Here is a 23,405-nt window from a genome sequence, read left to right as displayed (position 1 = left end):
CAGCGGTGGGCCGAGATGAGCTCGGCGAGCAAACACATTGATGTTCAGGCCACATAACTTTTCGCTTCAACCGCGAAACACGCTGCACAATCCGGTCCGTGAGCACACGCAATCCTGCACCTCCGCCTCCAGAACGAATAGACCCTCTAGGTGATGGCGATCGTGGGTGTTTCTGCTGACCAGACACCAGTTGCCGATGTCCAGAGAGGCGTAAACGGCTACAGCAGCATCGGACGAGACTTCGGTCGAAACCCGCTTCATTGTATCACAGACGAACTCACGATTCGCAAACAAACGCCCGTAATCTTCTTTGGCGTCGACGGACCGACACATCCGGCCGATGCGCTGTCGCGCAACTTTGGGGTAGACACCTCTGGTGAGGTGAAGGGATGCGCAGCCGCTTTCATGTGAAGCCCTCGACTCCTGGAAGCGCACTCGCTACGTGCGGAGAAAGAGGTAGCGCAGTGCTCGGCGTTTGTGTGTGTGTGCGTGTGTGTGTGGAGGGTGATGGGGCTGACGTGCTACACCAAAGCCGAGGAGCGCGGCTGGTAATATGGACGAACGGGAGTTAGGGAGGGCGCTGATGGTGGTGGGGAAGCCAGCCCTCGTCTGGAAGCAGTGCAGAGCCCTTTCTTCTGCCCTCCTTGAGGCGCGAATCTCACAGCCAACCGACATGGAGGAGAGGCGTAAGCGAAGGTGAAGAGGAGGATGGAAAGCGAGCGAAGACCACACCGGCGTGCGAGCTGGAGGCATGTGTGTGCAAAACGCCGCTGCACTGTAGGAGAAACACCTCTTTCCCTTTTTGGCGCGAGCACAGGTGGAGGCGGCAACCATAAAAGAGATGTGGTGCCTCGCTTCCTCTCTCTTTTCGTATGCGTGTGCCTGAATGCGTGTATTGATCTGAGCTGCTCTTCACACGCCTGCTGACGCACTGCGGCTGGGCTTCGGTGAGCGCTGCTTTCCTTCACTGTTTCCGTACCTTACCGCATGCTCAGCACTTATTCCTTTTCTTGTCACCCCTACCCCCTCCCTCGTCCCTCAGAGGCTGCAACCACGGCGGTCGCTCTCGCTTACTCCTGCAACAATCTGTCGTTGCTCAGCGAACAGCGCCGCGGTGGACAACCCAAGCAGTCAAGCCGTCCGTCTGTGAGTGCCTTCACCCTTGGACTCGCTTCTTTTTCTTAACCTTTTCTGGCAGCGCCTCCGTCTTCTCCTCACGTAGACCCATACCTTGATACACAGACATCGCGCCAGTGTGAGCGCAGTGGAGAGAGGCAGGGAGGACGGCGCGTGTTGGTGGTCTGCGCATCGGGCTCTTTGCAGTGCCCCTCTTCTGCCTCTTTCTTTTCTGTCTCTTCCTCTCTCTGTCTCCGCCACTGCTACAAGAAAGCTGCTACTCCCCGCGCAGAGTCTCCACCATTTTCTCGCCTCGAATGCTGCCATGCCACTGTCGAGTGATGCGCGCGACGGCGGTCGGGAAGCCACATTCCACTTTCGCTGGCTGTGCGGTGGATCTGCGAGCCGCCCATCGATCGTGCCGCGTATGAAGCCGCCGCCGGGGTGCTGCCACTCGCTCGTTGGCTACAAAGACCGCTATCTTATTTTGTTTGGCGGTGGGTCGCTAGCGCACTTCGCGAACGACGTGTACGTGTACGACATGGACAGCCGCCGCTGGTCGCGTAAGGCCCCTGAAAACAGTGACATGGTGCCACCACGACTGGCCCACTCTTCCGCTATCCATGGAGACAAGATGATCGTGTATGGTGGGCAGGACCTGTGCAGCCCTGTAGTGTATGATGACGTCCTCGAGCTCGACCTTGTCACGTGGAGGTGGTCAGTGCTGCAGCACGCCCAGGCAAGCCCGGAAGGCCCTGGCGCGCGTCGTCTTCACAACGCGCACGTTGTAGGCGGCCGCATGTACGTGCTTATGGGCACTCCAACGGAGCCAAGAGAGGCTCCGCTGTGGTATCTGGACCTGCATACGAATGTGTGGCACCATCTGAAACCGACCATATTGCACGACGGTGACACGACGGCCGATCCAACTACCATGCTTTCCTTGTGCGGCTGCAGCTCTGCGGTGTCAGGGGAGTGCATCTACCTCTTCGGCGGGTACCGTGCCGAGGACGGCGAGAGAAGCCCCTTTCCCCAACGCGAGTACGTGAACTCCCTCTTCGAGTACAATACGAGGCTCAACACGTGGCGTTCCGTGAGGTTGCACCCGCTCGCGCCACGCCCAGCTGCCCGGTACGCCGCTTCACTGGCTGTGCACGACAGGTACGTGTACCTCTTTGGCGGAGACGCAAATCAGTCAGACATGTCCTTGTACTTTAGCGATCTCTGGCGTATCGGTGTTCAGGACGAGCTGGCGACCTGGCGCAAGGTGAATGTCGTTGGCGCGTTGTGCCCCTCCGCTCGCAGCGGCTGTGCGTACACGTGCGCCAGATCATCGCTCTTCATTTTCGGCGGCGAGCTCCCCGTTGGAGACCTCACCATACCTTGGCTCTACGCTGCTGACCTCTTCCAACTTCCGCTCGGCTACTCTGGCCAGCTCACGCTGCGTGCCACTGCGGCGCGGTGGCTTGGAGCCGCTGCCGGGCAGTGCCGCGAGACGTTTTCACTTTGCTCGTTGCCAGAAGAGATCCCGTTGACCTTGGGGGCGCGGTGTGCTCTCGAGGAGTACTCTGAGGGCTGACGCGTGCCTCCCTTCAGCTGCCATGGAGGGAGGTGCCGCCAAGTCTTGGACTCGCACTCTCGACTGCTCCGTCGGTTGCTGAATCGGTAGCGTTGAGGGGTCGCAGGTCGTATCCTGCTGAGCGCAGACACCATTGGAAGAAAAGTAAAACTGCTATTCCTTCTACCCCTCCATGCTCACATGACAACAGCCTCCATCCTGCAAGTAAATCGGTGCGCTCTCTCTCTACACGCCATTACGTGGTGCTGGGCTATAGACCAGCAGAGCCACTTCTCGCCTCATCCATCATTGGGTCTTCACAATGGACGTGACAGCCTTGCACCTCTCTTACGCGCACAGTGCTGTGTGAGAGAACGTCTTCTATGCATTGGGGTATTGACGGCACACCGGCGCTCTTGTTTTGGCGTATGCTCCTTGGAGCACTGTCCTGCAACGCGCGCAACTGAAGAGGGCGCAGACGCCGGTTCGGGCTGCGCTTCTCTGCTTTCTTCTCCGTCCTTCAAATCTCTGCGTGCGTCTGTGTCCGCACTGGCGCCATCCTCCCCCCCTTCTCCTCTCTCTCCCTTCCTGCATACGCCTGCTGTTCATGTACCACGCGGGGAAGTACCTGCGTGCAGCTCAAGTGGCTTTCTCCGCCAACCCCGGACCACTTGCTTCGGGGCCCGTGGCTGTGAGTGAGCTCCTCAGCTGACAAACGCCAAGTGTTCACACGCTCACTCACAGCGAGCGAAGACGGTTTCTTTCTGTGCATCGGCGCTGTTTGTCCCTCTTCTTGCGGCCGATCGGCTTCACCGCCGAGCAGCGTCAGCATTTGTGCTGGCATTCATCGCGCTATGTGACATGCAGGCATGCGTCCATCTGTGTTGGGCAACATCGCTGCCAGGGCTTCACGCCTATTCACCAGATGCGCGGCCCCGTGTCCAGACTCTTTTCCATTGTCTCCTCAGCCGTCGCTAACGTCGTCCACGTTGTCGTACCTGTCGGACCTCGTGAGCTGCACTCGCTCTCTTGTCGCGCTCACTCAGCCCTGCGGCAGTGGCGCCGTCGACGCACACCTGCAGCGGTGCGTGCGCGAGTGCACCGATGCCACTCTCGACGCGCTCTCTTCATTGCCGCCCAGGGCCCACGTGCCGGCCGATGTCTGCGTCGTGCTGCTCATCATCCTTCGTGCCTCCGCCCAGTTCTGGCAGGAGGACAGATGTGCTGCCTTGGCACAGCAGTTGGCGGAGCATGTGGATGCCATGGCGCTGCGGACGTGGCGGCCTCGCGTGTTGGTGGCGACCGTGCATGCGTTCGCCAAAGCGTGCCCCTCGCAGGCTCAGTCGCCCCTCGTAACGGACTGCTTCGTGCGGCTGCAGCACTGTGAGGCGCAGCTCACAGAGTACGATGTGGCGACCGTTCTGTGGTGCCTTGCGACACTGCAAGCCGGTGAGAGCCAGCTGCGATTGTGGAGCTCCCTCTGCAAGCGCGCCGCACTGTTGTTCTCGCGCATGAACCGCGTAAGCCGCCTCACCGTGATGCAAGCCCTGCTGCTGCAGTCTTCCCACCTATGTGAGTCGCAAGCTGAGCTGCTTCGCGTCGCACATGCAGCGAACAGGGAATCGGCGGAGCTCACGTCACTCGACGACTGTTGGCATGAAGGCGGATGGCGGCACCCTGCACGTGGTCCCCGTCGCACTAGATCACGTAATTCGGAATCCTCTCTCTCCTCCTCCACACCAGGCAGCACGGGCTCGACCTCGCAGCTGCTCCAGTATACTACGCACGCACTCTCTGACGAGTCGCTGGTGCGGTTGCTCATTACACTTTCTGAGAGAAGCGCGGGGGCAACCGAGGAGCTGCGCCTGGTCGTAGCACATCTCATGCTGCGCGGCTCCCTGTCCGATCGACTCTGCCTACAGTTGCTGCGGTTTACCCAGCCACAGTGCACGACCGTTTCAGTACACATAACGGGCCAGGCAGAGCAGCGGCCGGGGGAACACGCGTCTTCGACAGCGCAGCATGCAGAGATGTCGGTGCTGCTCCGTAAGGCACGACGACACGCAGTACGGCAACTGATTTGTGTCTTGCGCAGTGGGGTAGCGCCGCCGCCACGTGACATCATTGAGGCGCTTTGCGTAGAGCACTGTAGTCTGTGCGCGGGACGAGCATCCGAAGGCCAGCCGAGACCAGGCGACGCCGTCGACGCAGAGTCTGTGGAGTCTGTCTGGGCTGCCATTGTGAGGCTCTTCTGCGGCACGTTAGCAGACTTCGCGCGCGCTTTCCGTTTTGGCAGCGGCGAGGAGCTGTGGGGCTGGCACTGCATCACCGCGTACTTGAGGGCAGTGAGCCCGGCAAGCGGTGACCTGACTTGTGATGCGCCAGCGTCGCTGGGCACCACCCTCAGTGCACTGGAGCAGCAGCTCATCTCCGCCACGCACCCGTCGCGCTACTGGCCCAACACCCGAGAGCGTAAGACGAGGTGCGCCGAGGTAGTGGTAGCCGCTACGCACTGTGCGGGAACGCAGTTGCTAACCTACTGCGCCGCGACAACTTCGCCCTATGACACCGCCCTCGCGCTGCTCGGCGAGTGTGTGCGAGAACTTGCGACACCGCAGGCGGCTCTCCCTGTTCCAAACACGCTGAGGCTGCTCTCTGCCGTGGACGAGGCGCCCACGGTCGTTGCCGCACTCGTGCAGCCGCTGAAGCCGTTTCTCTTGGCGCAGCTGGAGACACACACGGGCCGTCCCTCTGGCATGTTGCCAGATCTAATTCAGTACCTCACAAGCATCCTCGCTCGTCCGCTGGCGGCGTGGCAGGCACCGTCGCGCGTGCGCGTCTCGGACGCTGTGCTGGACCTGTATCTTCGCGTACTGCTCCAAGAGCAGCAGCAAACTCTCTCTGCTGTGCAGTCGGAGCTGCTGGTACGCTGCTTGCAAGAGCGCCGAACGATCGCAGAGGAGCTGGAGAACGCCTTCATGATGCTTCTGACTCGCCGCCTCGGGCAGACGGCATCTTTTCTGAACACTGTACGACTGCCGATCGCTGCTCTGAGTGGGCTTGTGGAGCTTGCCGGGACCTTGCCGCGCTGCAAGGCCGCATCCACCACCGCGACGGCCACCATGATCATCAGCACCCTCCTGGACTTACTCATTCAACAGGCCATTCCAGCGTGCACTACAGCAGAGGAGCTTATAGCTGGTGCCATCGCGTTGCGCGACGATGCCGTGGCAGACCTGCAGAGAACGTCCGCCATGGCAGCGGCAGTGCAGGCAAGGGGCTTTTCGCTGCTCACGTCCACCGAGGTGACATGGACACCAGTTCAGAAGGCGTACCTTATTGCCGCCCTCGTGTGCGTGAATGTGGAGCCGACGCCAGAGCTCTTGCAAGCACTGCGCAGGGATCACCACACGCAGGCAAGGGGAGCGTTGAAATCCACGAACTAAAAAATGCGCAGTATGTGCGCGCGTTCATGCAACGCTGTGCGTCTGCGCGTGAGAGTGCGCATCGCGGGCTTCTGCGGTGGGAGCGCCGCCCCCTTTTCTTTTCGTGTGTGTGTGTGCGTGTATGTGCGGAGGGTTTGCTTTGCGCGTACGCGCTGCGTCGTGCTGCGGACAAGTGCCCACGGAACAGCAACAACAGGAAGGGGGAGTGCTAGCAAAACCGACAGCGACCCATCAGTGAGCACAAAAGACGCAGACTTTGGAGTCGCTGCGTTGGTGGTCTGTCTCGACGCTCGCATTTTCAGGAGGAGAGCGGCGTTCTCTCTCTCTCGCGTGTTTCCGTGATTCCGCTCTTACGGCAGAGCGTGGAGGCACCTCCTCTTGCTCCGCTTGCCGCTCCTCCCTCGGTGCGCTTCGACTTCTCTTACTCTGCACACACTGCTCTTCCGCCTTCTTCTATCGTTGTCTTGCACTCTACCCTCTGACCTTACCCTCTCGCCTCTCTTAATCACCCTTCTTGCACGGCTCCCGCACACTCCCTCGTACTTCTCTCTGCTACTGCCTGACCGGCAGGCATAGTCACACACACGCATAGAGCTACGGAGCACTACATGCGGCGGAAGAGGAGTTCCTACGTCACATGCACGGTCAACGGCACCGCGTGTCGGTCAGACGACGGCATGTACGACGTGAAGGCACTGTACGGGCCGCACACGTTGTTGCTGCGCGCACCGACGACGGCACCATCGTCGTCTTTTTTGTCGTCCGCTCCGTCACCAGCAGAGGCATCCAGAAGACGGTCGGAGCCCTTGACGAGTTTCACCATCTGCGCGGTGGACGCGCGTGGACGTTTTGTTGTGAAGCAGAGTGGCACCTACGAGGTTGGTGCAATCGGAGCCGTTGAAAAGCAGGCTGAGGCTGAGGCTGAGGCTGAGGTGCAGGCGGCGATTCACGACGTGCAGCGCGTGTCAGAAGCGGCTTCGAAGACGGCGGGGGAGCGCCAAAGTGCAATGAAGGAAGTGCGACGAGCCCCCAACAAGTACAGCATGTTTTTAAGTAAGTTTTCGAAGGTGTTCAGCCTGAAGGGCTTTCAGGCAGCCGCCGCGGAGTGGAGGCGCTTTTCGGCGGAGTCGAAGAGGAGAGAGGAAGTAGATGCTCTCATCGCCACGGTGGTCCGCTCCGGTCGTTACCCAATGCGCCAGCCGAAGAGCTGAATGATCGCTGTTGCTGTGGTTTCTCGTGTGCGTGTGTGTGTGCATGTGTGCTCGAGGTCGACCCACAAACTCGTAAGTGATGCCACCTCACTCTCTGTTCCTGATTAGGCGGTACGCAACGGGGCACTGTCGAAGGTCACATGCGCAAAAGGAGTGCGTCGCTCATGCCCCCCTCCCCTCGCCTTTACTACACCCGTGATGGCCCTCAAGCGATTCCACCACCCCAACACGCTGCGTTGCCCTGTTGCCCACGTCTTCCTGCTTCTCTCTCTTTTCGCTCGTGGCGCCACGCACGTATGTGATGCGCATGCTGAACGGCGCGCGCATTCGACCGCCGTGATGCGGTGAGGTGTCAACGCCCTTCGTGGAAGCTTATCGCCGTCTGCGCCCGCTCCTCTCCGCCTTTGAAGCAGCCGTGTGTGCATGTCTGTGTGCCAGTGCGGCAGGACGTGATCACCCCTTCCCCGAGGCAGCCACTGACACGACGAAAAAAGAAGCCGTAGGAGAGGAGCACAAGAGGCTCACCAAGCAACCACGTGGACTGGCCCTCCACCCCTCTCACCTCTTCTCTTCTCCTTGACCCCCTCTCTGCCCGGCCACTTCGCACACGTCCGCACAAGTCGTATTCGTTCGAGGGGTGGAAGACGGAGCGACGACGTCAGCCATATTCTTTGCCGCTTTCTGCCTCCACGCATATACACGCATCTCTGCCGGCACTCGACGACCGCATCTGCTCTCTTCTCCGCTGCCCCGGCCATCTTCACCGCCGTTTCGCATCTGTGCCGAGTCACGTTAGACGATAGACATCGTGGCTGTCGTGTTGACAACTCGTGCAGCTCATCATTGCGCTCCTTTTTCGTTTGGTGTGCGCCTCCGCTCTGTCGCGCGGCGTTGCGGCCCACATCTGTTTCCATATACGTATCCTTTCCTGTCGCTCTTTCATTCCCATCGACTTCCACGTTGCCAAAGCCTGGACTGGCCCACAAAGCCGCTGGCATCCGAGTCGGCGCTCCCCCGACCGAATTCACGGACATGTCCTCCTCGTCCTTTTCCGACCACAATTATCGCCAAGCGATCATCGACTTGTACAAGAAATACGACCCTGCCAAGGTGTCGCGCGTGGATGAGCTGCTGCGCCGGTTTTCGGGGCACGAGGAGGCCCTCGTGAACGTCCTGGAGCGAAAGTTCCGCGAGGGCATGGCATCAGCGGGCGCGCAGGCTTCCACTGCGCACTGCGCGGATGCCGCACAGGCCCGTGTAACGCTAGAGGGCAGCAGCTACTCAGGACCTTCGCCAAACGCGCCGCGCACTATCAACATTTCGATCAAGTGTGATGATTCACTGCCATATGTGGTTGCAGAGCAGCCGGTCGCGTCGCCTTCCGACCGCGATGCTGCGACGGCCAGCGAGAATGTAGACCGCTATGTATACCGCACGCGACTGCTGCGCCTCTATGAAGCCTACGCCCCACTTCGTGTGAGTCAGGTCGATCATGAACTAGACAACTGCAAGGGGCGGGAAGAGGCATATCTGTGCGCGATGGAGAAGGAACTTAGGGGAGTGCAGACCGCGGAGGGTGCCGAGGACGCCACGGAGGAGACGTCGCTGCCGGCCACACTATCCCTCGTAGAAGCGGGTCCTCTCGACGACCACCAGAGGCGTACCAACAACAGCGCCGGCTATGAGGTCTCCAAGGCGGGACTGCTGTGCAGTTACGAGACAGATGCACCAGACCCGGCAAACAACGCGGAGCGCCAGCTGCAGCTCTACCTGGGGCGAGACGAGGAGGCTATCCAGGAGGCTGTGGCCGAGTACGGCCCTGTGCCAGTCGTCTCAGTAGTGGACACCGAGGCAACGAGCCCCGCATTGGCAGCCGGCTTGAAGAGGGAGTACACCGCGACAGCAACCGCAAACAGCACAGGCCCTTTGAAGACGCCGTCTCCAAGTGCACCGCTTCCGATAGCGGCTACGCCTCAGGAAGCCGCAAAGGCTGCCAAACACACACTCGATGGGGTGGCGCCTCCTCCCTCGGCAGCAGCGACTCTTCCGACTCGAGCCGAGACTGCAGCAACGCCATCGACATCTCAGGAGGCGAAGGTGGCTGCAGTGGTGGCGCGCATCACAGAGCACAACGGCGGCGCTGTTGATGATGCGGCTGCTCCCACGCAGGCGCCAAGACTTAATGCGACTGCCTTGGGGTTGGCGATGCCCCCCTATAGCGGCGATGCGCGGCACGCCTCCTCGCCTCCGGACAGGCGCGCCGCGACGCCAGTTGTGACACGTGACAAACCAGCGCCTGTTGCTGCGGTGGAACCTCTGCAGGCGGCTTCAGCAAGGAAAGCTGACGTACGCAGCAGCGCATCGCGACTCTCCAAGGCTGCTTTACCCGCGCGCAAAGGTGAGTCGGCGCGGACCCTCGTCTTGGCCAGAGGCGAGATCGATGCCTCGCTGAGTAGCACCATGAGGCGGACGGCGCTCTTCGACGTCGTTTTCTACGACTTCTTCCGCGTTCTGGGAAGCTTTCACGTGCATGGATGCGAGAGGGTGAGCCTACGAGTGGCCAGCGTGCTGCTTGGCGCCTTGTTCCAAGAGGCATCACCGGCGAAAGTACGTTGGGAGCATGGCGACATGTCGTGCGTGAGCGAAAAGAATGCCGGCGTGTCAGCTGAGGAGATGCGAGAGCTCATTGTGCAGGGAGCAACGCGGCAGCTGCGGAGCCAAGTCAGCGTGCCGAATCGGCGCGTGGCGCAGTTTACACACTCGCTGGTCCGCCGCATGGCAAAGTTTGTGCAGACCTGTCGCATGGCGGTGGTGCAGCTTCAGCGGCAGCCGCATCCTCTCTCCGCTGGATTCTGGGTGCATCGCTCTGTTCTTCCACGTGCTGTACCCCACTGGAAGCGGTGCTGGGCTACGACGAGCACAGACGGCGACGCCATCTCCGTGTGCTATGCGGGCTCTCTCAAAACGGAGTTGCGCATTCCTTTTGTGCGTGTCGCGCGTTGCTACCGCGAGCGATACGCGGCTGGTGCGCCGCCCGTGTACGCGCGCAACGGCCTCGCTTTCCAGCTGACAACCGGCACGCCGCCGTTGCTCGTTGTGGTGTGCCCGGAATCGTGTGATGTGACCACGCAGCTACTTTCTGCTTTCCGCTCGTGGAGCCGCTCGCCGCGCAACGTTGATGAGAAGAGCACCGCAACGCACGTTGCCTCCTCGCTGGCCCCGGCGCCAGACTCACAATGCGACGTCGCAGAAAGCAGCAAACACTTGGAATCGAATCAGGTCCGGGCTTGGGTTCTCGTGAGAGCCACATCGACGTACGAGCCGCAAAGGTGGTGCGTGGAGGATCTGTCGATATACATGATGAGCGATCGCACCCGCGAGCTGCATACCTGTTCGGTTGCTGATGTGGAAGGCGTGGTTGATGAGATTGAGCTGCCCGTGACACCGCCGACGAGGCGCGTGCATGGTTTTGTGATTTGCCTTGGAAACGGCGCGGCTCCCTTGATGGCGTTCACCGAGCAACCGCAAGACCGAACTCGACTGCTTGATCGTGTGTATCAGAGCCAGGCGCTTCTTCAAGTAGAAGCGAAGGTAACGGGAAAGGTTAACGGAGGCGGTTAGCTGCGCTCCCTCTGCGCACCGCGTCTGTGTGTAAAACTTACCTGCGTGAGTGCCTGCGTGAGCTTGAGGATGGCAGAGGAGACGGCAGCGGTGCTGCCAGCTACTGTGCATGCATTTGTGTCAACGCACGTGCCATCTTTGTCTTTTCCCGCACACGTCCTCTGCTTGCCCTCTCTCCACCTCGTGCGCGTCCATGACGCCCCCTCCCTTTTCGGTTTATCTCTCCTCAGTCTGTGCTGTATCGAGGCGGCGCAGCCGAATAACGCCACAAAAGGACGAACAGAAGAGAAAAACCTACCACTTCTCCAAGCACACACGCACGCCACTACCCCTCCGGCAAGTCCACCCTCTGCGAGGCATGCGCAGTGTCTTCGAGAAGTCCGAAAGGCGGTGGCAAACAGCGCGGGGGCGGTGGGCGGTGGTGTGCCCAGAGAAACATGAGAGGGAGCATCTGGGCAGGCCTGGACATTTTTCTTTGCACTGCCTCGCGGTGACCTGCATCTGTGCAGGGTGCACGCGCGCTGAAGTTGTGCCTACACCGTCTCTCTCTCCCATTTCTAGATGGCCATCGCAACCCACTGTGGGGGTGTCGCACCCACGCGATAATGCGCTACAGCTCTGCGGCACCCGTTCCCGGTGGATTTTTATCTTCCTATGCGTCTTTCACACGACTGCGTGAAATATGAGAGGGCACCACAGCACGGGACCCACCGCCGCGTGTCTGTTTCCATGGACACTCTCTTCAAGCTGCGCCTCATCTTCCCACACCTCTTTTTTTTTGCCCGTCTTGCCGGCTTTGGGCTTGGCCCAATCAACTTGACCGCCCCCACGTCCACACGCCCACACGCGCACGCAGTGACGCAGCCGCGGCTTATGGGATGCGCTGTCCCTGCTGCACTGCACACATCCACACGTGCCGAAAGCAAAAGAAAACATAAACGCGTTGAGTCCCCTCCCTTTTGCCTGCGCTCATCTCCACAACACTGTCCCGTGGCATATTTCTTTTTCCGGGAGCTCCAGCAACAATGGAAGAAGAAGCGCGCCTGCTGGCCACCGAGCCGTACAGCGCCGCTGAGCTGCAAGCGGGATTTGTCGGCTGTTCCCCCCGAGAGGCGTACGTGATGATCTGTCGTCGACTTCGCTGCACCCCGCTTTCATCCGCCGCTGTGATGTTCCCTGACGTCGCGGGTACCTGGGACGCGGTGACCACGCTGGATTTCTCTCGCACGTATGTCGGCTCGCACGGGGCGCTGTCGGTGATTGAGCTCTGCCGTTGCCTGCCCCGTCTGCAGTCGCTTGTGTTTTGCGACAACTACCTGAGCAACGATACGGTGTGGTACCTAGTGCAGATGGCCCTGTTCCACCCATCCTTAGAACGAGTCGATCTCTCTGCCAACGAGTACATCTCGTGGAGCGGCGCCATGTGCCTCGTAGAGCTGGTGCTGCGCAACCCGCGCATTATCTACGTTGGGCTGCGAGGGTCTGCAGTGTCGACGGAGATAGCGCGCTGCATTGAAGCGCAGACGCGGCAGAATGCCGTCAGCCGCTTCCGAAGCGAAGGCATGAAGCGATCTCCGCCGGTGCATCCGGCTGCCGTGTACATCCGTTCTTTGAAGCACCTGTTTGAGACGCACCAGCAGCATGGGCAGGTGAGCGCGTCCCTGCTTGACAGCGGCTTCGAAGAGCTCTTGCGCGTCTCTGGACGCACCGGCGAGCTTCACCTCTTCACTGAGAAGCACTTTTCGAAGCTCAAGGCACGCGCCCCTCCTGGCGGTCTCACCTGCGAGGCGTTCCTGGTTCTGCTCTTGATCGACGGCAGCACCTACGACGAGACCACCGTAGCCACGCTGAAGCGCGTCTTTACAATGTTCAACATGGACCCCTCGGTCCCAGACCCCATCAGCGACGGCTATGTTCTTGGTAGGGACATGGCAGACATGATGACCCACGTGTATGGCTCGAGGCCCTCCGACACCGACGTGACAGCACTGCAGCGCCGCTTAGGCGCCACTGCCGACACGACCACTCTCGACTGGGAAGAGTTTCTCTACGTTGCCTATCCGCACGGTCCAAAGACGGGTGATCGACTGTGCGGCCTGACCTGCACGCCTCTCGCGAGCCCAATCGAGGCCATGCACTGCTGAGCCTGGCACCGTGGCTCTGGGCTCTTGTTTCTGCGTCTGATGGCTGCTGCGGAGATTACTCTGTTACGTGGGCGACTCGCATCGTGAAGGTGCCGCCCCGCGTTTGACCGCGGATTCTCTTCCCGCGCTCGTTTCCCGCGACTCGCTGCTTTACAGCCTTTCGCGAGCTCAGTGAACTCGCCAGTGCGTCGACCCGCATATTATGTTCGCATGTGCATACTCTACTATGTAGCTCGTTGTTGCGTCGAGAGTATAAGTAGAGCTGTCGAAGCGAGAGAGAAGGGGAGGGGCGCACATCGAGGAGATACACACATACCCATGCGGTACCCGAGACTTTGCGTACGAGTGGGTCGATATGTGGTCATGTGCTGCGAAGGCCCCGAGCTTCTCTCGCTTACCGTGTTCTATTCTCGCGCTTGAATGTTGCACCACCGAAATCTTCAGTATTCTCCGCTGAGCACGCTCACAACCACCGAGAGGCGGAACAGCCGCTGCGTGCGGCTCGTGCGGAAGAGGGCGAGGCACGGCTCACTTGCGCCTCCGCGTCACGCCCACACACGATATCGCCGCCTCTCTCCTCCTTTTCTCTACCAAGCACCGGTATCACGGCCCCAGCTCACCAGATGCGTCTTGCATTCACCCTTCCTCCCTCTCGCATGAGAGCCCCACGTTGCCCTGTGGGTGCCTCCCATCCTTCTTTTCCGTAACGCATCACTTGATCGACTTCAAGAGACTCGCTTATCGTGTTGGAAGGCAGGTTCTCCGGCGCTGCTTGCCGCATTCGTTTGAATTTTTTCCATCCACCGTCTCTCATCAACTCCCTCATCTGCGCCCCCTCCTCCCACCGCTGCGGCGAACAGAACACTTCCTCTCCTGATTGAGGCGGGGCTGTGCCATGCTCTTTGGCAGCCTTCAATGCACGCAGAAGGGCCGAGTGCGGCTGCCTGCGGGGAGCCGAGGCGGCGCCGTCTACGCGGACGACTTTGGTGGCGTCTGGGTGATATCAGAGGATGCGCAAGAGGTTTTGTACTACGCACCCGACACGCTATCCGCCGCCATAGAGCAGCAGCAGCGGCAGGCGTGCCCTCCCCTGAGTACCCACGGCACCTCTGTTGCACCACTGTCTACCTCGTCTCCGGCCTACGCCGTCGTGTTTCGCTGCGACGCCCAGAACGGCACCGCAGACGGTGTGACTCGAGAGGATCGTGTCTACTCGCTGTATTCGGTTAGCCGTCATGAATGCATCGCCGGCAGCCCTCGGCGTGACCTGTGCATCGTCACAACACGCGGCACGCTGGCATTTGTTCGAATGCCGGCCAACCACCGCCATGACCCGCCGCTGCGGCAGATCGCTGCGCAACCGTATCAGGAGGTGCACCTCGACATGCATGTCTGCGCCGCCACTGTCACCAACGGTGCTGTGCAGAACCTTGTTCTGTGCTGCCACGACGGGACTTTCACGGAGGTGATTCGCGTCGCTGTCGTCGGCTCTGCCGAGCAGCTCGGCGGCGTTGGCTCTGCTGCCGCGGACACGGAGTGCGAGGTGGACGCAACTGGGTTGTTCAGAGTAGAAGGCCGTATCGAGGCCGTGCTGCACGATTCCGTGCTGGATGTGCTCGTCACGGTCAGCGACACCGGCTATGTCGACGTCTGGGATGTGGCTTCTGCGAAGGATGTGACGGCGATGTACGGGTCTCTGTCCTGGGACTGCGACCGGTACGGAGCTCCGACGTGTGCACTGCTCTGTCGCGACCAGTTGTGGGTGGGGCTCACAACGGGGCAGCTACTGGTCTTCCCCCTTTCTAATTGCCACGGCGGCGCTTCTCCTCCCCTGCTGAACAGCGCCCAACTTTTACGCGGTCACACGTCGCGCGTGACCGGCCTCATTAGTGTGTCGCTCGCCACGTGCGTGTGGAGCTGCGCTGCGGACTCGGCAAAGGTGAACGTGTGGGACGCCGGCACTGCGGCGCTCCGCGGCTCTTTCGTGTTTCCAGGTAGCGGCCTCGTGGCGTGGCAGGCGGGCGCAGCCCAGGTGCGCACGGCGCTCTGGGGTATCGACGGCGCGACCGGCGAGCCGAGCCTACTGCAGGTCACTCAATCGCTGCCAGACCCCAACGGCACCCAGGCGAGGACGCGAGAGGAGACGCGTGCGCAGCACCACACTGAGGCTCTCCTGCACGCCTATCAAGTCTTCTGGCGATCAATGGCGCGGACACTTCGTCACCTGCTGCTCGGTGAAGCCAAGGATGCTGACGAGGGCGCTGAGGAGGCTATGCAGACGGCACTGCAACTCATTTGGCAAGATGCGAGCGGCGCCGGCGATAACAGGGACGTCCTCGACGCGATTCATGCCATGTGTGATACCTTGCGGCGACTTCGTGCTGCACACCGCAGATGTGATCCCGAGGGCAGTGACAATGCTAGAGATCTCCCGTCGTTGATGGAGGCTTGCGTCACGTGGTATGAGCAGCAGGGACGTGTCCCACACGAGGTGGAGGCGTTGCTGCGCGCCTTGAATGCGTCGAGCTCCGAAGCGACATGCCTCACGTCACTGGAGGACGTTGAAGAGGAGGTGATGCTGCTTCGTGCGCGTGTGGAAGAGCTTCAGGTTGAGCTGGCACGGGCAGGCGACCGCCGCGACAGCGATGCTGTCTGCAAGGGAGGTGCAGAGGCTACCGACACCGCCATCGCAGCGGAGCTGCAGGACGCACAGGCCGCGCTGCGCGACAAGGCGGAGGAGAACCGGGAGTTGAGGGCCCAGCTGAGCGAGGCACAGCGCGAGGCGACGTCTCTCACGTCCCAGCACGCACACACGCAGCAGCTACTGGACGCCTCTGATGAGCAAGTGGAGCAGCTCAAGCGGTCACTACTGGCTGCCAAGAGGGCGGCCGAGGTGAAAGCGTCCGATGTCTCGTCTATGTTTGAGATGGAGTCGAGGCTGCATGAGTCGCAGGGCGCCATCGCCGAGCTCTCTGCCAAGGTGGAGACGCTCCTGAAGGAGGCGGATGTGGCGAGGGTGTCGCTGCACGCGTTCGAGGAGAGGCAGGCGGCCGCCAAGGAGGTACTGCAGCGAGTTCTGCGCACTCAGAATGACCTCGCTGATGATGTTGGCACGCTTGTTGACGACGTGAGTGCGGCGATTGCGACCTTCAAGAAGCGCCACTGCGGTTCTCTCACAGAGCACGCTGCTGCTTTAGTTGGGATAGTAGAGGAGGCGCTGTACCGACTTGAGTTGTCCGTCGAGAGGCGACTGCGAGATGAGCAGTTGTGGTTTCAGTCCCTCTCCCATGGGCTGAAGGCCGCTATGGCGTGACGCAGCAACGATCCACGCATGCTTTGCCCGCACAAGCGTGAAAGACCCCCGTCCTGTTTTCGACGCTCTGGTGAGGGCGCGTACGCGCGTGGTTGCTTCGGAGGGGGGAGGGCTACCGCGCTGGTGTCACGCAGGCTGCTGCTGCGATGCGGCGTTCCGCGTTCACTGCCGCATCGCCTCCGCTGTACATGAGGAGGAGGGTCACCACCCTTCACTATGTAGAATAGACAGAGAAGCGCGTTATATGCAAACCGGACGCGCGGGAAGTGCCAGGGTCCCTTACCCGCTGGGCAACCTTCCGTCTCTCTAAAACTCGCCCCACGCACGTCCTCTCCCGTCGGGGGCGCGCGATGCATAGAAGGACACGCTGCTGCAACAGGCGTGTGCGCATAGAGAATTAGCATAAGGTGTAGAAGAGAGAAGAGGTGAAGGGACTTCCCATGGCACAGCGCACTCACCTCACTTTTCTTGTGGTTTGTGGCTGATCTGCCCACCACTACGCTACCCCACTGTGTCCCTTCCGGTCTCACCGCGTGGAGGTGGGGCTGTTTCTGCTCGATGCGAGGGCAGAGGAAGGCACAGCAACGGCACACGACGGGGGAGAGAGCGAGGCACCGATGAAGGTGCATCAAGACGAAGCCGCCATCGGCACCGCCGCGTGGATGTCTTTGGCGCCCTCTCTTTTGTATCCGTGTTTTCTCACCTTGCATGCTCTTGTTGTTTGCTTTTCTCTTACGCAAACCCTGATGGCCGAAGTGGAGGGGGGAGGGTTAGTGGTGGCCACCTCGGCGTGGCATCCGAGACGCCCACCCACTCTTTGTGGCAAAGCCGTGCAGCACCCCTTCCTCTTCCTGCCAATGCGGGACCCCCTCTGGCGGTGACAGCGTCAAGCGCCTACGACGTGAGGGAGGGCTCAGAGCGACTTATCACTGCTGACGGGCCGCATTCGAAAACGAAATCCACACGGTGTGCTGCACCGAGAGCGCCGACCTACTTCTCCCTAACCCACACGCGCTGCTGCATCTCGCATGTCACATAACGTCCTGTCTTCACAAAGTTCGATGATGTCTGCGAGCGATGCAGCCGGAAACACGCGTGATCAGGAGAGAGCGCATCAGCATGTTACAGATACATGCGCACACGCTCACACCCATGCACATGAGCATGAGAAACGCAACTGTTGGCGTGCAACCGCTCCGCTTCTCTGATTTCTGGGGCAGACCCGTGAACGCACGGCGCCGCGCAGACGCATACACGCGTTTGGTGGGGAGCGTGCTCTCCGCTTAGTTTCCTTTGCAGAGTTCGAGCCTGCGCTCGATTCTCTATTTCACTGCTTTCACGCATACACTTCTTCCCGATTCCGTCTTTCCTCGGTTCGACGCCTTCTCTGCGTGCACGAACCTCGCCTCCCATCGCACTTGCCCTCAACGCGAGTATCTCCTCACCGTTCCGCATCACGTCCCACACTGGCAGCCACTTTCATGCAACACCGCAAGAGCGGTGGCGTTTGTAGTGCATTCTTTCCTCCTTTTATGGTGTCTTCTTTCCTCTGGCAAGGCGTACCCGCACTCTTCTCTGACGCTTCGCACCTCGCCCACTACCTCGCGAGGGCGCTGAGGCTACGAGCACACTATTACATGCTCAGGTACGCGCTTCTTTACATCGATGTCTGAGGGAGCGAGCAAGCCGCTGCCAGCTGCTGAGCGCGTCCGGTGGCGGCTCGTCCACCCCGCCGATGGGCAAATCCATTCGCTGCTGCTGCTCATAGCCGCTGTCATCTTCTGCAACGGCATCCGCGGTGACCTCACGTTCGATGACCACCTCGCCATTGGCAAGAACGCTGACGCGTGGGCAAACAAGAAATCGCTCGGCTCCATCTTCTACAATGACTTCTGGGGCAAGCCACTTGACCGCTTCGAGTCGAACGGGTCTTACCGTCCCATCACCGTGCTCACCTTTCGCATCCAGCATTGGTTGATGGGCTACCGCCACAGCTCCGCCTTCCTCCACGGCTTCAACTACACAATCGCGTATCTCAACGTGTGCCTCGTGTTTTACCTCGCACGCTTGTACGTCTACATGGTGGTGCCCAGCGCAGTGCTCGCCGTCGAGAATGCCAAGGCGCATTCCCTCACGGCTTTGCTGACCTCTCCCGTGCATGCGGTGCCCTTGATGGCGGCTCTGCTGTTCCTCGTGCACCCCGTCCACGTCGACGCCGTCACGTCCATCGTGGGGCGGTGCGAGCTGCTCTACTGTCTCTTTGGGCTCATCGGATTCTTCTGCATCCACCGGTATCTAAACCAAGTCGATGAGACGGCCGACACGGCTTCAGTGACTGCAGCCGTCTCGGCTGCGCCTGCAAACGCCAAGACGTTTTCACCCGCCTCTGCCGCCGCGAAGCAAGTTCACGGGAGGCGCAGGCAGCAGACGCGCTCGCAGCAGCGCATCTTTACAGCTCGCTACGTCCTCTTCGCGGCCTACGCGCTCATCATCAGCATTCTCTGCAAAGACAGCGCCATCACTTTCACCGCTATCTATGGCGTTCACGCGTGCGTCATGTACGCCTGTGGACGGTGCCAGGGACGGCGCTCTTTGCTCGTCATCGCCGTGGCGGTGCTGGAGCTGGTCGGCTACATAGCCTTCCGTCGACAGTTCATTGGACGTGTTGACCTGCAGAAGAACCCTCTGCTGCGCCAAACCGAAAATCCGCAGTACTTCGTGCCGAAAGGCCTCTTTCACTGGCTCAGCATTCGGTGGGTGATTCAGGTGAGGAACTTGGAGCTGCTCTTCTTCCCCACGTCGCTGTGCTGTGAGTACAGCTTCAACTGCATCCCGCACATGCAAGACATGCAAGACCCCCGTGTGCCGTACTTCATCAGGGTCACCGGTGCTGCTTTGATCACACTGCTGGGCCTCCTGTACGGAACGCTCGCGTTCCGTTCTCGCGTGGCGCTTGTGGGCCTCGTCGGGCTCCTCTGGATGGCGATCTCGTACGCCCCGGTCAGCCACCTCTTCATCGCCGTTGGCACCTTCATCGCGGAGCGCTGTCTGTACGTGCCGTCCATCGGCGCGGTGCTGCTCATCACCTTCATTGTGGGTGCCCCAGGGCTTCGCAAAGGAGTCGTGACTCGCTACTTCTACGGGCTGCTGCTGCTGTGCGTTGGCTGGGGTATCTTCTCCCACCGGCGCAACGAGGACTGGCTGACCGACGAGCGCCTGTTCCGCTCCGCGTTGCGGACATGCCCGAATAGCGGCAAGGCCTACTCGCAGCTAGCGGCGCTAATCTCAAGTCGCGAGCGGCGCATCACCCCCGAAGTTGTCGAGCTGGCCAAGCGTTCGGTCGAGCTAGACTCGAAGCTGCGCGATGGCTACTACTACTTGGCAGTGAACGAGGTGAACAACAACCGCAACCCGAAGAAGGCCTACATCTACCTCCGCCGGTGCATGGAGGACCCGTTCGCCCTCAACATGTGCCTTGACTCGTACGAGAAGGTGAGCCGCATTCTCTTTCCCAATATGACAGAGGTAGAGAAGCTCGTCGACTACGCCTCGCTGACGCTGTTGGAGTCGCAGAAGGCGACACACCTCCGCCAGGCTGGCGTCATCGCGTTGCAGATGTACAAGAAGCCTTGTCTCGCCCAGCAGCTCTTTGACAAGGCGATGATCCACTGGAGCCACTCGAAGCTGTACTGGATCTCTGATGAGGTGAAACGGGATTCTGGTGACGCCACCTACTGCAACGCTCTCTACTGGTATGAGCAGTCCACTTTGCTGTGTGAGGCACAAGATGCGGCTGGCACGGTTGAGTCGCGGATCGCGGTTGACCAGGAAGACGGTGGTGCCGATGATGTCGACTCTAGCAGCTCCAAGTTGCCGAGGAAGGGCGTCCCTCTCGCGCCGCAGGAGGCAGCCCAGCGAGCAGTTGCCGTAGCGGAGCGCTTCCGTGCTTGCGGCACCGACTGGCATCAGGTTCTGTCGGAGCCTAAGTACAACCTCCCCACCGTACCTCACCGCATGACGCAGTACCTCACCGTTGGTGATGCAACAGGCAACGTGCTCCAGCACTACGTCAACTATACTGCGTTGGACACGCCAGAGCGGAACGAGGTGCTGCTTATGTTTTTGGACATTACCGTGCGGCAGTACTGCCACATCCACACGCTGATGAGCGACTCTTACGTTCGTAAGAAGGTCGGCAGCATGTTCAAAAATCATCTGCAGTCCGTCGAGCATGGGTTTCCGCGCTTCCGCCAGGAGCGCCTGGCTGACATGCACACGGTGCGGCGCGAGCTCAAGATGACGACGACACTCAACGCCACACAGCAGAACACGCTGAAGCGTATCTTTTCCATGGCCTCTTGCTCGAGTGATCTCTCATTTTTGGCCGTTTAACAAGGTACACACACATACACACACACACACACATACACATACACAGCACTGCGCGTGGCCACAGTCTCTGCGTAGCGTCGCCTCTCGGTTGTTTTAGTGGTCGTATGCTCTTATCTTTGCCCTGCCACCCGCTCGCTCTCGTGCTCGTGGGAGGCTACGAAGATGGGAGGTGGCGATTTGGTATTCCTTGTTCATTTTACTTAGGTGCTTGTGCTTCTCGGAAGCTCCTCGGGCGCAGAGGAGAGCGGAGGAGCGAGAGGGTTGAAGGCGTAGCCCGCCTGCGACTCAAACTCTCCGACGCCCAGTGAGAGCCACGCTCCTCTGTCGCTCCTCTTCTCCTCCGGGCACCACTTCCCGCCACCACGCCCTCCTCATCAATCGTCTTGTCCAGCGGTGCGGCCCGCAAGCCTTTTCTCCCTCTGCATTGCTCCACCCATCGCCCTCCGGCGATAGGGTGGGTGGGCCACGCGTCACGACGTTGGGCTTCTGTTGCTGGCACGTACCACGAGAGTCTTTGTGCGCGTCCAAACACTTCCGTGAAGCACCGCCGCGTTGCCGTCGTCTTTCTGGCAACCTTCCGTGCCGTTTGGTACGCCGTCGAGAGAGTAGGGGTGGACAGGGACGGATGGATGGATGGATGGCGGCATGGGGGTGTGGTGATGAGAGGGAAGACGTGCGTCTGTTGGCGAGTGCGCACGATGAAGCCGACGGTGCAGGCTCTTTTTATCTATCTCTTTGATGTGCATCAACTTATTTCTGTTTTTCGCGTCCTTTCTGGACAACCCGTGTGCTCGTCTGGACCCCCTCCCTTGGGTGTTTTTCTGTATGTCTGTTTCTGTTTTGAATCGCTATCTGTCTACTGCCTCCTCATCTCTACTCATTCATGCTAACGTCTGGTTCTGCGCGTTGGTGTGTGGCGCTGTGCACCTGCGGTATATCGCTGCTCTCTGCCTCACCGCGCTGATCCTTCTCTACGACTCCCTCGCCAGTCCGCCGCCCACCGCCCACCCTCACTCAAGGCGTGGGCGCACTCAGCGGGTGAGGCCGTCCCCGCTCAGCCGACAGCAGAAAGACACAAGAGGGTATAGGCGGGGCGGGGCCGCTATCGATACCGTGAGCCACCAACGCCAAACACCAGCTTGAAGCGGCTGTCATGAGGGCGTGGGTGAGCCGACTCACCAACACGTCGGCAGCACTTTCAGCTGCTGGCTAGTCGATTCGCGTTCAAGCGTTCGTGCGCTGGAGTTGGTGGCACACCTTTTCCTCGGTTACTGGTAGAGCCCTCTTCCAAAAGTGGATACGCGGCGGCCGTGTTCAACGCGTCTTGTTTAAAGGCTTCGTAGTGTTCATTCGCATTCTGCATCCAAGGGCTTCGTTGTTTGCTAAGAGCCTGCCGCGGGACCGGGGCCTCCTTGGGTGCCCAAGGTTTTTTGCTCGTGCCCCCTGCCATGGTGCTGCTGAGAGAGAAGGGAGAGGAGGGACGGCAATGACAGCGGCGGAATGCTGTTGTCTCGTTGTTTTTGTTGCTCCTTCTCCTCTCACGGCATCTTCCGCTCTCGCTCTTGACGGCGATCGACGTGGATGCCTCTCTCCGTGTGTGCTTTCTCCCTTCTCCCTCCCGTACCGTTTCTCTCTCGTCTCGCCTGCGTCTCTTCGCGTCCGCGCTGGGCATTCGCGCTCGTGTCCGTCGGCTGCACACACTCGCCGGACTTTACGTCTCCTCGATCACGATTCCACGAAAGACCTGTCATATATATCCGTTGCCCTGGACCGGTAAAAGAGGGGACAACGAACCGCTGCCCTCCTCCCTGTTACTGTGGTATCGCGCATTGCGAACTCAACGCGTGGTCGAGAGCATCAAGGCTGAACGCGCGCCGAAAGGATTGATTTGCGCCCTCCCCGTCTCCGTCTCTGCCCCGCTCACCCTCTTCCTCTCTCTCTCTCTCGCCGCACGCTCCGCAGCAAAGAAACGCTTATCTATTTTTCCAGGAAGGATGAAGTGCGTGTTGGTTGTGCACAGCGGAGATGAACGCATGCAGCGCTCCTGCGACCTTCCAGATGGAGTGTCCACCCAAGAGCAGCTTCGGGCTTTTGTGCGGTCGCAGGACCTTCGACTCGATTCGCTGGACTTCACCTTCGCGGTTAGCCTGGTGAGGTTGACGGCTGGGGCGGCAGAGAAGACGGGGGAAAAAGTCGTCCTGCGCAAAGATGCGGATGTGCAACAGCTGCTCAAAACTGCGAAGCAGCAGCGAGCCACTCACGTTCTCACCTTTGAGGTCACCATTTCCGGCAGCTCTTCCTCGCCTCGGAGCTTGGGCAGCTTCCTGTCTTCGGAGTACGCGGTCGACAAAGACTTGGTGACGCTGCATGTTTTCGCCCCACTTGCCAGCCCATCCCGCGGCAACAACCCGAGCTACCAAGAGAAGATGTTCATCATTCCGACGAGGTTTGTACTGGAAAGTCTGGCGCGAGCCGTCGAGGACACGCTGAGCATTAAACTGACCAATAGCGGCATGAAGCTGGTACTGTACACGATGCCACAGCAGCCCAATGATAACCAGGTCGAAATCATAGACGACACGGCGGCTTTGCAGCTGCTGCGCC

General features: G+C 60.3%; 7 protein-coding genes across 7 annotated transcripts, besides 1 other annotated feature; all 7 read left to right on the top strand.

Annotated features, from left to right (window-relative positions):
• Positions 1 to 1,441: 1,441 nt before the first annotated feature.
• LDBPK_200230 (hypothetical protein, conserved) lies at positions 1,442 to 2,695 on the top strand (the record flags this gene model as incomplete). Its single annotated transcript, XM_003860315.1, has 1 exon — positions 1,442 to 2,695. One exon carries the CDS (start codon positions 1,442 to 1,444, stop codon positions 2,693 to 2,695), a length of 1,254 nt encoding a protein of 417 aa, XP_003860363.1.
• An 848-nt stretch (positions 2,696 to 3,543) lies between these two features.
• On the top strand, positions 3,544 to 6,120 carry LDBPK_200220 (hypothetical protein, conserved; the record flags this gene model as incomplete). Its single annotated transcript, XM_003860314.1, has 1 exon — positions 3,544 to 6,120. The coding sequence occupies one exon, from the start codon at positions 3,544 to 3,546 to the stop codon at positions 6,118 to 6,120; it is 2,577 nt and encodes an 858-aa protein (XP_003860362.1).
• A 608-nt stretch (positions 6,121 to 6,728) lies between these two features.
• Positions 6,729 to 7,331, top strand: LDBPK_200210 (hypothetical protein, unknown function; the record flags this gene model as incomplete). Its single annotated transcript, XM_003860313.1, has 1 exon — positions 6,729 to 7,331. One exon carries the CDS (start codon positions 6,729 to 6,731, stop codon positions 7,329 to 7,331), a length of 603 nt encoding a protein of 200 aa, XP_003860361.1.
• Positions 7,332 to 8,363: 1,032 nt separating this feature from the next.
• Positions 8,364 to 10,952, top strand: LDBPK_200200 (hypothetical protein, conserved; the record flags this gene model as incomplete). The annotated part of the gene is made up of 1 exon (XM_003860312.1): positions 8,364 to 10,952. One exon carries the CDS (start codon positions 8,364 to 8,366, stop codon positions 10,950 to 10,952), a length of 2,589 nt encoding a protein of 862 aa, XP_003860360.1.
• A 1,121-nt stretch (positions 10,953 to 12,073) lies between these two features.
• On the top strand, positions 12,074 to 13,096 carry LDBPK_200190 (hypothetical protein, conserved; the record flags this gene model as incomplete). The annotated part of the gene is made up of 1 exon (XM_003860311.1): positions 12,074 to 13,096. One exon carries the CDS (start codon positions 12,074 to 12,076, stop codon positions 13,094 to 13,096), a length of 1,023 nt encoding a protein of 340 aa, XP_003860359.1.
• Positions 13,097 to 13,991: 895 nt separating this feature from the next.
• LDBPK_200180 (hypothetical protein, conserved) lies at positions 13,992 to 16,409 on the top strand (the record flags this gene model as incomplete). The annotated part of the gene is made up of 1 exon (XM_003860310.1): positions 13,992 to 16,409. One exon carries the CDS (start codon positions 13,992 to 13,994, stop codon positions 16,407 to 16,409), a length of 2,418 nt encoding a protein of 805 aa, XP_003860358.1.
• Positions 16,410 to 18,074: 1,665 nt separating this feature from the next.
• On the top strand, positions 18,075 to 20,801 carry LDBPK_200170 (hypothetical protein; the record flags this gene model as incomplete). Its single annotated transcript, XM_003860309.1, has 1 exon — positions 18,075 to 20,801. One exon carries the CDS (start codon positions 18,075 to 18,077, stop codon positions 20,799 to 20,801), a length of 2,727 nt encoding a protein of 908 aa, XP_003860357.1.
• Positions 20,802 to 22,301: 1,500 nt separating this feature from the next.
• Positions 22,302 to 22,367: a sequence feature (Short protein (LDBPK_200160, CBZ33649.1) was converted to a misc_feature.).
• Positions 22,368 to 23,405: the final 1,038 nt, after the last annotated feature.

Source organism: Leishmania donovani, chromosome 20, assembly GCF_000227135.1.
Source record: "Leishmania donovani BPK282A1 complete genome, chromosome 20".
Lineage (NCBI taxonomy): Eukaryota > Euglenozoa > Kinetoplastea > Trypanosomatida > Trypanosomatidae > Leishmania > Leishmania donovani.
Note: the sequence above shows the minus strand (reverse complement) of the source record. Positions and strands in the feature narration are given on the sequence as shown.